A 12,973-nucleotide genomic window follows, 5' to 3' on the forward strand; every position below is an offset into this window, starting at 1 on the left:
AGTGCTGATATTAAAGGAGTGGTCCATCCTTTAATTTACTTGCCTGTGACTGTAGACAGTGATATTTTGGTTACTCAATTACTTTTTTTTTAATTTTGGTTTTTCAATATAGGGTTTCTCTGTGTAGTCCTGGCTGTCCTGTAACTCACTCTGTAGACCAGGCTGGCCTTGAACTCAGAAATCTACCTACCTCTGCCTCACAAGTGCTCAATTACTTTTTAAATAATTATTTCTTTTATTGAGTTCACAATATAATGAGACCATTCCCTCTTCTTTTCCATTCATCTGTCCATGCCCTTTCAAATCCATGACCGCTTTCTAATTAAATGTTAATATATACATGTATACATATATATATATATATATATATATATATATATATATATATATACACACACACACACATAAAGAAAATCTCCACCACCCATATGTTATTTGCATGTTTTCAGGACTAACTAACCATTTAATATTGTATAATTACTTGTTGTTCTCTTCCCCAGGTCACACTATTTCTCCCACTCTCAGCCTCCCTTAGTTGCCCAAAGATCCTTGCGCAGGGTTGAGGACTCCCTGAGCCTCCCCATCCACATTAGCATGTCTGTTGCTATCACCCTTGTTCAGCTCATCCTTAGGCAGTCATGTTGATGAACTACTTTTTTCTATAAAGGAACTTCCTGTGAGTCAGACATGGGATAATGAGATAACGAAATATTCTTATTGAACCTTATATAACCTGTAATGTTATATCCAGGATTTGTTCTTAGATGCACCAAAGACCACAAGATGGCATTTGTCACTATGAGGAAGTAAACAGCTTTTTAGGAACACATACAAGAGTTTATGGATTTATATCCAGCCTTATGGTTTACAAAGAAAAGAGAACAGGCCTTCCCTGAGTCAGAAGTTTTTCTCAAACCATTATAGAATAACAATTATGACTCTCCACTTCTTATTTGTATTGCTGGCTTGAAAAAGATGACTCTACAATGCTTACACTCGGAGGATATTATTCTACAAATAAGGGCTCAGCATGACATTTATGAGAAAGCCAGGGTCCTCCTGCGCAAAGCTGATTGGTGCTCAGCCAATGGGCTCTAGGATTCTGCCAATAAAGGTTCCTACTGCCCTGGGCTGGACAGATGCAGGGCAGAGGGTCATCTCTGCCTCTGGACCCTCGGGAAATGCTCATCACCTCTCTGAACAGCACACATCTGTGGTCTGCAAAGAGAATCCAGAGCTTGAAGATGAAACATCCGCTCCCCCACTTCTCTCCAGTCCTGTTCATCTACTGCTTCTGTATGCTACAGATTCCATCCTCAGGTAAGGGGACTGAGTTCTGTGGAAGACTGATGCAGATCTTTACCCAGGGTAGTTCTCAAAGGAGCTGAGCTTCCTTCCTTTACCTACCTTCACATCTGTCCTCCTGTTTCGAGGAGCAGCACTTGTGTGGTGGACATGGTGAGAAGCCACAGCCCCTTATCCAGAGATACTCAGATCAAACAATTCTTGTCCCAGGAGTGTCCTGAGTTTGTGGTCGTGAAACTGAAGGGTATGGTCTCTATGCGAGTTGCGGGGAAGACCCTTCTTAGTGGTCTGTTTCAGAGATACCAGAGAGGAGAACACAGGGAGGAAAACTGGGTTTAAAGTCCTCCAAACTGAGAGCTGATGGGCAGCTGAAGAGAGCGGCAGACAGAAAGGATTCTAACAGGGGCAAGGAGCAGGTACCCAGAGAACTCAGGAAAATTTGAAGGTGAGCCACCTCGGACGCTGTCCGCGGTGCTGACCGGGTGCTGCATCTCTGGTTTCTGGGCAGTTTATAGGGAGTCAGAAGTTGGGAGAAGGGTCTGAAGTCCTTGATCAGATTAGCATCTCCAGGGAGTTTACCACAGAGTGCAGGAACTGGGCTATTGATGGATAGCCATGATTGGAAACAGGGACTATTCAGACTTTTCCATTAGAATTTTGATTTAGAGGCATAGAGAACCTTGGGAAAACAGTGTTTGTTTTCTCCAAAAGAGTAATTGCAGCACTTGGCCATTGTGAGACATGGTATTATGTTAACATCTCCAGAATGCCAGGTATCCTCTATGGTTTCCCAGCTCTTCTTCTAGACTCCGTTCAGCTACTTTGTCTAACCTTCAGCTCACTGACAGCCCCAGACAATCAGCTGCTGGCCCTCTGGATTCTTATAAAATCTTGCTCATGGTTTGCTTTGGAAATTTTGGTTTTTAATTTAATTGTCTGCATATTTCTATCCACCCCCTATTTTTTCTATTTGATTTGGTCTTCATCTTTGTATTAACACAGACTTCTCAATAAAACCTCGTGGGATTGCAGTACCTCCTGTTATCAAATGATCACAATCACAATATATTTATACTAGACTGCAACATTCTAACATCTGATTTCAAGTCAGGCATTCTTGTTAAGATCTGCAGGGCTATGCAGGATTCAATGAAGATTTTTTGCTTGTGACAGTTCTCAAAATAATTGAAGAGATTTAACATATACATTCTAATTTCAGGCTTTCTAGAGAAAACTATATGTACCTTTAATTCTACATTACTTTGTATCCTTTCAAGTCAGGTATTATTCTTCAAGGCTTGAACATTATTGTTAAAATATGCAAGAATATTGCTTTGGCTTTCTCTTGACTCAGATTGCAGAGAGCAAATAGCTGCCACTGTGTGTGTGTGTATGTATGCATGTGTATATGCCTATATGTATGTGTGTATGCATATGTGTGTGCATGCATGTATGTGTGCATGTATGTATGTATGTATGTATTGTGTTGTTATTAGAATAAATTTCTCTTGAGCCATATAGCCCCTGTTCCATATTTTAAGATATACAAGTTCAGGACATTATATGTATTTATTAATCTTGTTTTGTTGGTGCTGACCTACCTCATGGACTTAACCACATAAACCCCTGAGTGTTATATCATGTGTAAATGAAAAGATGTGTTCATTTATGCCAGAAGGGAGCTGGAAGGCTCCAACTACATGCTAGTAGCAATTCACTCCAGAACTCCGTTCCTGGAGGCGCTGATAGACAGGTACCTGTCCATCTTAAAAGTCCTGATTAGATACACATTCTTTGTTGGTATTGCTTTCTGATATTCGATCCTCACAAATTCCACCAAAGTAGAAACTTACTTGCTCCCTAAGTGTTTTCCCTTTCCCTCTTGATTTGCTAACAGTGGACTAGAAACTCCCATTTAATTGAGCACATGCAGTTTTAAACACTGTTGTTATACATCTTGGATTTGAGTGCACTCAGGAGAGGTAGCTTGCCTTTGCCCCTTAGCAGTGCCTTCTGTTACATTCGTAAGTGCTACCTTCTCAATGGCTTCTTTTGCTCAGCTCTGTGATGGAGTCTATTAAGACCTCTGCGTATTTTTTTTGCGGCATGGGTGCTGAAGCAAATGCTATGGCCTCTTCTGGAACTGATGTTTGGACTATCGCTTGTTACAGGAGCTTCCCCACCTTTAGATGATCCTCCCGACGGCTTGGATATTGTGGACCCTGAGGTATGCTACTATGCAGCACTGTGAGATTTGCATTCATTCCCAGCTTTGAAAATACCATGTGGTTAATGTTCACTTAAAACTATTTTAAGATCAGATATTTAGCTGCGGCAGAAATTCACTGTGATTGCTGCACGGCCTCATTTGCGACATCCTGAGACCTGAATTGAAATAGTTCATGAAGAGATAATTCAAGGTTCATAAATGGAACAATTTTAGAGTTTTAAATATTCTGTAAGAGAATTCTATTAACTAAAGAATTTATTCTTGTGTTTGATTTATTTTCCTCATTTTGTCTTTTAGCGACTGGCATACTTTCTGAAGCAGAGGGAAACATGTTCTAACCAACCTAAGGTAAAAATAATACACATGATAGCTCTTGTGGTTACATTAGTATATATGTTTACATAGTAACTTTTTAGTAAATGATGCTTTAGCTGTCTGCTAGAGAATGTTCTGTATGTGTATATGTGTGTGTATAAAAATACAATTTCAGGAAAAAAAATCAAGTTTTTCCTTTTGATTCAAACTACCACAAAATATTGGTACTTCATGTGTATTCTTAAAATTATATTATATGTGTAATAAAATTAATTATATGTCCATGACATGTATATAATAGATTGATGCATTATGGCATAACAGTTCTCCAACACAGTGGATCTTGTGTAAAGGACCACAGCTAACAGTAACTGTAGTAATCATTGTTACTAGCAATTCAGTAGACACAAAGTCGATGTTGATTAATCGAAAACTGAGGAGAGTGGTCCTGCATAGTTCACAATTCTCAGCGTAGCCTTGAGCAACATTTCCTCTCCACTCACTTCCTCAATCCTCAGCGTCATACACTCCATCTGCATCCCTCATCTCAGTGCTTCTCAAACACACCAGACCCTTCAGATCTTTAGACAGCCTTTTCTTTTGCCTCCCTCAGAGCCTGTAGCTACACCCCAGGCTCTCAGACTAGGCTATTCAACCCCAGCATTGCCTTGATCACACTGTGCCTTAGTTGGCTTGTCTGTTCCACGTGTGTAATTGCCGCAACAGCTTCAGTTATCCTGACCGAGAGCTTCAACACCTGTGATGTGCTTTCAATGGTGCCCACAGCATGGTAAATGATGGCCACCAGGTGCCTCTTGTTGCAGCTACTTCCCACTCGAAATCCAAGGGTCTATTTATCTATCTATCTATCTATCTATCCATCTATCTATCTATCTACCATCTTCGTGAAGGTATCAGGCTTGCATCTTGTTTCCAATTTGCCACTGTGCATATGTTTGGGAATGATGACTATAGACATTTCTTATTGCCTCGGTCTCTGGACCAAGTCTCAAAGCAAGACTTGAAGATCTCCACCTCTTTGTGCTACCTCCTTACCTTGCACCACAGTGGCTTCCATGTTCTTCGTGTGAGCACTGTGGTGTCCCCACATAAGAAGGGACAGTGGAAGTGCAGCTGTCCCACTTCCAGCTGCAGCATTCAAACTGATTGTGGGGCTTCCAGGCGCAAGGACCTAGTTAGAATGAATTTCCTTTTATGGTTTTCATTTCTCCAATACCTACCACATCCATTATTTCTGGTTACAGAGCAATTAATGAGAATGCCGCTATTTTCAAATTATGAATTGAAAGGCAACAGCTCTTCTTGGTTTCCTTGTTGCCCCAACTCTCCTGAGTTTGGGGTGAGTTCCTGGAGCTCCTCATGTGTTCCCTCTCTGTCCCCTACAAACCAGGGCGGTGTCTGCAGGAGATGTCCATGATCACATAACTCGGGAGTGGTTGCATTCTATCACTGATGTCACCTGCAGACACCCACGCTCTGCTTGCCTGGCAACCTTACGACATCAGAAGGACTTTAGACAGGAAAAGGCTAATAGGTTCTGTGGATAGAGAGTCATTTGTTCATTAACTCAAAAGAGATGTTTGAGGTCAGAGCAGTGACAGGTCCTGGGGATGGAATAATGATCCACACAAGACAGCTTGCCTCGTGATGTGTGCATTACAGTTGGGGAAAGCTGGTGAAAGGCTACATGAGGAAAGCTTGACACCGATCTCTCTACGAAAAGAAGAAAGTATGGGGGACACACATGGAATGTGGAGAAGGCTGGTTAGCATCTAGAAAAGGGTTGAACCGACTATTGATTTTTATGAATTACAAAAAAGAGTTTCCTCCCTGTGATTGAAAAGGTAAAAAGAGATATGTTGTAAAAGACAACATAGTCTTGAAAGCCTGTGGCAACCACAATCTCAACCGTTTTATAATATTTGGGTAAATCCAGTCAGGCTTGTAGCATGGCTTATCATCATCAGACACCTGCTCCAGTGAAACTCCACATAACCTTCCTTTCAATTCTCTTCCAGGAAAACCAATCCAAAAGGGTGAGGGCCACACAGTGCCGAACACGTTCTCTGTCATGTCTGGGGCAAGCGACACTTGGTGCTAATACGCACCCCTTTCTTTCTTTCTTTTTTTTTATCTAGTTTTTATTTCACTACTCCAGAACTCGGAAACCAACACATCCAGTTAACGCTGAGGTCTGTACTTTATGAACTTCCTGTAAAACCCATGCTCTTCTGCGCACCTTTCACGCCTTCGGAATTTGTGTACACTCACAGCCTCGTATAGGCAGGGACCCCCTATATGCATGTGTTCCCCCTCCCTGCTCAGGGCAGCAAGAGAATGGTCTCTTTGTCATCACAGATGACAGTAGCGGGTGACAGACAGATCTGAAAAGCTAGAGAAGGAACTGCAGAAAAAGGAAGTTACATAAGAATTGTGTATTGTGTTTTATATAAAAAAGAGAGAGAGAAGGAAGAACCAGGAATATGTTTGGTAGAGTGAGGTATGGTGTGTGTGTGGGGGGAAGGGTGCCTCTGCAGGCCCATGCTGAGGCATCCCTTCCCCCTGAGGTACCAGTCATAGGATGGGTATGTATAAAATAGAGTGTATTTAGTGCATGGGAAGGGGATTTGAGGGAGCAGAGACAGAGAAAGGCAGAGACAGACAGACAGACAGACAGACAGACAGAGATTAGAGAAGTAGAAGCTGGTCATGAACATGGAGAGAGAGGGGGGAATGAATGGGAAGAGAAGGAGCAGAGAGGGAAGAAGGCAAGAGAGCAAGAGAGTAAGAAGAGAGCAAGAGAGTGAGGAGGGGGCAAGCAGCCCTGTTATAGTGAGTTAGGCATCCCTGGCTGTTGCCAGGTAACTGCAGGGCGGAGCTTAGAAGGAATGCAACAATGTGTACTCCTTATCGCATACTTAGCCAGAAGCAGCAGAGCCTGGTGAATGCTATGCTCCACGTCCACTGCTCCTTACCATCCACTGTTCCTTACTGCTTCCCACCTTTGTGTTTTGAACAGTGCTGTGGGGTCTGTATCCCACACAGTAAGCCACTCCTCACTCCACCCACCCACGCCTGTCCCCCACACGATGGGAACAACAGCAATGATCTCTAACCTGTGTCTTCAGCACAGGGGCTCAAATCCCACTGCGTGTGGAACGAGCACTCTATCATGGCGCTACACCCCACCCCTTTTTTTGACACAAGCTCTCACTATGTAGTTCAGGCTGGCCCTCCTCCTGCTGCTGCTGCTGCTGCTGCTAAAATCACAGGTGGGCTCTCTTAAAACTCTGAGCAACCCCCCCAGCTTTTGTGGGTAGATTTATGTAGGGTGGCATTTGAGAAACACCAGGAGCATCTTAAAATCTAGATTTGGTGGTGGTGGGGGGAGTCGGATACACTATCACAATATCCCATGGGAATTCCATCCTGAGAAAGCCACTTATTTATATACTTAGGGATGCCCAAGTCTTCAGGGGGATTCTTAAAACTGTCAAATACTCAGAAAAATATGTTTCTCCCAAGAGGCAGTCATCCGTGGTCTAGGTCTAGGGATGGAATTAGATAAGAGGGGGGGCAGCTACCACAAAACATAAAAGAGCCAAGGAAGGGGGTTGTTCTACTTTAAACCAGTGCACTCCCGCGACAGATGCCCTTGCCTGAGAATGTGCAGGCAGGCGCAACCAAAAGTGTAGGACGCACCCGCACCTGCGCCCGCGTCCGCGCGTGCGCAGGGTGCAACACGCACCACCCTGGCAATTCCTCCCCAGAACAGAACAGCACATATAAAGGATCCAGGGCAAGGGCTGTTTCAGCGATAGGAGGGAGTGCTTAGGGTTTGATGCCAGTAAGCAACCTACTTATCCTAAGGGGAGATTTCTGAGTGCTGTGTTAGAATTGAGACCTGCATTGAGGCCAGCAAGCTTTTTATTGAAAACATAAACATTTCGAGCTTGGGCTCCGGAATTGATTTTAGCCTGAAAATTAAACCCATTTGTAAGAGAGATGAGTCAAAACACACGCGCATAGCCCCGGGCTCCCAAATATTCCGCTGCTGCCCACAGCTTACAGACAGCGCCCTCCTGAGACACAGGGTGCCTCTCTGTTGCAGTTTGCTCCGGTCCATCCATTGATGCGCCTGGCCGCCAAGCTCGCCAGCAGAAGGATGAAAAGACTACCGCGATTGCTGCGCCCCGTATGTGTTTTTTCCCTATCGCCCCATGTGCCTCATTTCGGTTCTCTCCTTGAATCCCAGTCTCCAGGTTGTTGGGGAGAGCTGTGGGCAGAAACTGGTCATTTAAATTTGCCAGTCCAGTCTGGAACCCCACAGTGTTGTTAACTGGAAGGACCAAGGAGGGACCCTGTGGCCCAGTGCCATCCTCTTCTTCCCTTTGCTTGGCTCATTTTATGCTTTGTTTTTGTTTTGCGTTATTTTTCTTTTCTTTTCTTTTCTGTTTTCTCTAAAGAACAATCGGGTACTCTTACCCACTGAGCCATCTCACCAGCCCTTGCGTTATTTTTCAATTGTGTCCCTTGGTCCCATCATGAAATCTGCCTTGGTGGTAGGTCCTGTGGCCTTATCTGACTTGTTTCCCCTTAAGTTCAGTAGCTGATCTTTCCAAACTATTATTTAAGCGATTATTAACCAAAGTTGAAAAAATTAATAAAGAAAACAATGTCTTTTGTCTATCTTGAGCCCAGGCCACAGTAACCATCATGTCCTGTTTTGTCTAGAGCCTTCCTAGTTTTAGCCCTAGAAGTCCTAACACTTCAGGAAACAGGTTGAAGATGCTAAAATGGTTTGACATGGAAAATTTGTTTAAGCCAGCAAACTTGGGGTTATTTGGAGTTGTAAGTAAACTAAACATACCCGGATCCCAAACCACAGCTCCGGTTGAGTGAACAAGCTTCCCTTTCAGTACCTGTAACTGGCTCCACTATCAGCTCTCCTCCCCACTGCTTCTATGCAGCTGCCTTCTGATGCCCTTAGAATGCTCCAGAAAGGGACACCATCCCACAGAACGGTCTCGAGGCTATGGGTGTGGTTCCTGATGAATTAACTTATACTTCATTCCTTCCCAGGATTCCAGGACAGCTACTGTGGACTTCCCTAAGAAGGTATGTGAGCCTTGCAAGAATGCTGACTTCTAGAATGCTCTAGAAAGAAGGGAAGGGAAGTGTGTGGAATCTGCAGTTCTTCCAGCCCCATTTGGGTAGAACAGATCTCCCCAGAGGACCCTGAATACCTTCTCTAAGCATTGAAGTTGGGTATTTCCTGGGCTTATCCTGAGATACAAAGAGATTATTGAAAAATGGCTAATGCCTTGCATGGTTGATATTTTACTTCTCCTCTCCTGGTTGAGTCAGTCACTTGAGCCATCTGTTATGAGGGACTTGCCCTCTGCTTCAGGGCCTCACATGCCATTGTACAAGCTTAGAGAGAGGAAAAGTACTTCTGCCAGTGCCAACCGCATACACCAGTAACTCTCAGACTTGAGCATGCGTTAGAATACAGTTAAAGTTAGGACAGTTGGGTTCCACCCTGAGATTTAATAAGTCTGAGCAGGTTCTGAGAATTTTCATTAATAACAAGTTCTCTGGATAGCTTTCTACTACTTCTCTGGGACCATCGGTTTTGTAACCTTCTCACGAACATTTTGAAGAACCTTTGACTTAGAATGTAACTATGTAACAGTTTGTGCTTTTGTGTTGCAGGATCCTACTACCAGCTTGGGGAGGCCATTTTTCCTTTTCAGGGTATAATAGATTTCCTTGTTTCTGTTTCTAATTGTATTCACTGTTATCCCAACTGCAAGGACCAGGTCTGCTTTGCTCTCCTCCACTGAGGATGTGCCTCAGTCAACATTTCTTACAAAATTACATGGGAAACAGAGAGGCAAGACATAGCCTGAGCATATCCTTATCCTAGGAGCTTGGAGGGCAAAGGGGAGGGGCTTCTGTTGATGGACAGATACTAGGTAAACCAGAGTCCACAATCCCAGGCATTGAGTTTCAGGATGCAGGACCTCAAACCATACTGCACTGGGAGTTCAGGTGCTATCCTTCTTCCCAAGCGACAGAGAGGTCCTCACCAAGGACATGATGTTTTCCATTTTGCTCTATTCATTAACTGTACACAAGGTCTTAGCTTTTCAGTGTTCACATCCAAAATGTGAGAGAATCTAACTAAATCCATGACCACCCCATGCTGTATGCTGTGGATCCCTGGTGTCAGTCTCTTGCAAACATCAATCAATCAATCAATAAGACAAGATTAGAAGACATAGCTCTCAGCATTCCTGACGATTCACAGCACACTTGGCTCATGGTGGGCTCTGGGAAATGTCATGGGAAAATACCACCTATCTCCTTTGTTTCCCTAACTTCTTTGACCATGGGAATCTTTATTGCCTCTTCCCAGTTTCTGCCTTTTTCCTTTTCATGATTGGTTAATGTCTTAGTCACGGTTTCTATTCCTGCACAAACATCATGACCAAGAAGCAAGTTGGGGAGGAAAGGGTTTATTCGGCTTACATTTCCATACTGCTGTTGATCACCAAAGGATGCAGGACTGGAACTCAAACAGGTCAGAAAGCAGGAGCTGATGCAGAAGCCATGGAGGGATGTTCTTTACTGGCTTGCTTCCACTGGCTTGCTCAGCCTGCTCTCTTATAGAACCCAAGACTACCAGCCCAGAGATGGCACCACCCACAAGGGGACCTCCCTCCTTGATCACTAATTGAGAAAATGCCTTACAGCTGGATCTCGTGGAGGCATTTCCCCAAATGAAGCTCCTTTCTCTGTGATAACTCCAGCCTGTGTCAAGTTGACACAAAATTAGCCAGTACAGTTAACATGTTGTTTTCTGGAAAGAACTATGAGAAGCAGTCAGTCACTGCTGTGTCTCCACTGAGATGTCTGGAGACTAGATACTCTCACCATGAGCTGAGTCTAAAGGGGAAAGTGAGGTAGGGAATGGGTGTTAGGTCCCAGGGAGCACTGAGACCTACGTTATTGCCCCAGAGGATGTAGGAGAACTTACCATGTAAATCTCCATGCGTGGGAGTGAAAGCTCAGTTAGAAAAGTAAGATCTTTGTGTTCAGTGGAGAGAACGTCCAAGCAGGGGGTCTCATTTTTTTTTTAAGACTCACATTTTGTTTTTCAGCCTAGGAATGGAAGATACACCGAAAACAACTTCCAGTAGACAGCAAGGTTTGCTCCTTTGCATCTTTATTACTCTATGCAAATAGTCTATGTCTGACTTGGAGGTGTTGGATGCTGTTGTTCAAAGAAAGGACGCTGCTCCTCCATAGCATTCTAAGGCACTCCTTAACCCGACCAGGCAGAAGCAGGCAGCTTCAGAAGTGTTACAAGCTGTTTCTTGCACACCAGCCCATGAGGGCAAAGGAAGCAGAAACAGCAAGCAGGGTTTCGCTGTGGGTGTGACAAAAGAACTTCCAGGAGTGAGCATCAGAGAGACAGCTCATGTTAGTGTTCTGTGGGGTCATGAATTTATATACCAGGGGAAGGAATATAGGGTTCTTAGGATAATAGGTGGGAAAGGCAGATTGGTCCTATCAGGACACTAATTATCATATGGTGGGAAGGGCTGATTGGTCCTAACACAGCACCTAATTATCATATGGTGGGAAGGGCTGGGTGAGACTTAAGTGCTGAAGTGGCAGCACTTGCGGGGAAACTCTGTGTGGGGTCGTCCTCTTGTTAAGGTCAGGCACCTGTACTTGGAGACACTCTCTAGATAAGGTCAGTGAAGATGGGGAAACCCTGCCAAGAAACGGAGTCCTTCATTTTGTGCAGAGGTCAGAGAGCTACCCAGACATGGTGCACTGTGACCTTAATAGCAGAGTTCTCCAACACTGGTTTTCTGAAGTATGTTGTTTCTAGATAGAGTTGTGATAGAAGTGAAGATAGAGCCTCATGTGGTCCAAGTTAGCCTTCCACACACCCCCACCCCCACCATTTGACTCCTACTGTGAAGAAAACAGTACCCTGGTATGTTGAGGTGGTACTCTCAAGGCGGCCCTTAGACAAGGAAGTCCATTCGTAGAAGTGACTCTAGCTCACTGTCTCTCCTGAGGATCTAGTTCCAGGAAGGTATGAGCATTGTCTACTGCCAGTATCAGAGCCTAGCAGTCCAAGGAGCCTGAGGAAGCTGCCATCATCCCGGCAGATGGAATTATCCAGCAAAGGCAGGAGAAAGGGTTCTGAGAGGCCAAAAAGACTTAGACAAATGCAATAACCTAATTAGACACCAACTTCGGGGAAAACAATGTAGGAATTTGTGGCATGTCACATCAATGCGTGACTGTAGATTATGCCCACAATAGCTTGCATTTGGCCCTCATCTTGATCCTGGGGAAGACTGTCCTTACACTGATCACATCTTTTGTTTTGCAGAATCCCATGTCACCAGACAGTGTGCGCCTTTGAAGGAAATGCCAGGAGTTACTTTATGTTTATATTTAACCACACTTCTGTTGTCCCACACTCTCCAAAATGCTTAGATGTATACAAAAAATAATAAAGCAGCGCTGATGTATCATCTTTATTGTTGTTGGAAGACTGTGGGAATGGGTACATTCCGTGGACTGATGTCTAAGAATGTACTGATTTGGGTGTGGAACAATCGAACTAACTTGTTGATGACTGAACACACAGGTTGAGGATAAGCTAAGATCCTGATATCAGATCCTAACTCCGTTTGCTTTCTAGTTGGGTGACTGCGATATATTAGTCAATTTCCATGTCTGTAGTAAATACCTGGTGTATATTAATTAAAAGCATGGAAGGTTTGCTTGGGGTCATGGTTTCTTTCTTTGTGGCCTTCTTGGCATGTGGCTTTGGCTCTGTGGCTTCAGAGCACACCACGGTGAAAGCATGTAAGGGAGAGAATTATTTACCAACTCGTGGCAGATGGGAATCAACAAGAGGGAGGAGAGGGGGTCCCAATAACACCTTAGAAGGCAGGATTCCAATGATCTAAGGTCTGCTCTCTAGTCTTCACGTCTTAAGATTCCACTATTGTCGTACCGCAGACCAGTAACCGAGCTTTGAACAGGATTCTTTGGATAAGGGGCAAC

At 44.1% G+C, this 12,973-nt stretch overlaps 1 protein-coding gene across 2 annotated transcripts; it reads left to right on the forward strand.

Annotated features, from left to right (window-relative positions):
- Positions 1–1,113: 1,113 nt before the first annotated feature.
- Positions 1,114–12,685, forward strand: Nms (neuromedin S). Of its 2 annotated transcripts, XM_021199377.2 has the most exons (10): positions 1,245–1,320; positions 3,477–3,532; positions 3,833–3,883; positions 5,890–5,907; positions 6,010–6,063; positions 7,983–8,066; positions 8,954–8,989; positions 9,587–9,628; positions 11,038–11,084; positions 12,291–12,318. In XM_021199377.2, the coding sequence occupies exons 1-9, from the start codon at positions 1,245–1,247 to the stop codon at positions 11,074–11,076; spliced, it is 456 nt and encodes a 151-aa protein (XP_021055036.1). In that variant the 3' UTR covers positions 11,077–11,084; positions 12,291–12,318. The 2 variants fall into 2 exon arrangements, with proteins under 2 accessions (XP_021055035.1, XP_021055036.1); XM_021199376.1 differs by lacking the exon at positions 5,890–5,907 and having other exon boundaries at positions 1,114–1,320; positions 12,291–12,685.
- The last annotated feature ends 288 nt before the right edge of the window (positions 12,686–12,973 follow it).

The sequence above is a fragment of the Mus pahari genome, chromosome 5 (assembly GCF_900095145.1).
Source record: "Mus pahari chromosome 5, PAHARI_EIJ_v1.1, whole genome shotgun sequence".
Lineage (NCBI taxonomy): Eukaryota > Metazoa > Chordata > Mammalia > Rodentia > Muridae > Mus > Mus pahari.

Excerpts from the sequence above, each read along its gene's own strand:
- Nms (XM_021199376.1), top strand. The coding sequence starts at position 1,140 with ATGCAGGGCAGAGGGTCATCTCTGCCTCTGGACCCTCGGGAAATGCTC. Across the intron at positions 8,067-8,953 it reads TACCGCGATTGCTGCGCCCC|GATTCCAGGACAGCTACTGT; the intron begins GTATGTGTTTTT and ends ATTCCTTCCCAG. Across the intron at positions 9,629-11,037 it reads GGCCATTTTTCCTTTTCAGG|CCTAGGAATGGAAGATACAC; the intron begins GTATAATAGATT and ends TTTGTTTTTCAG.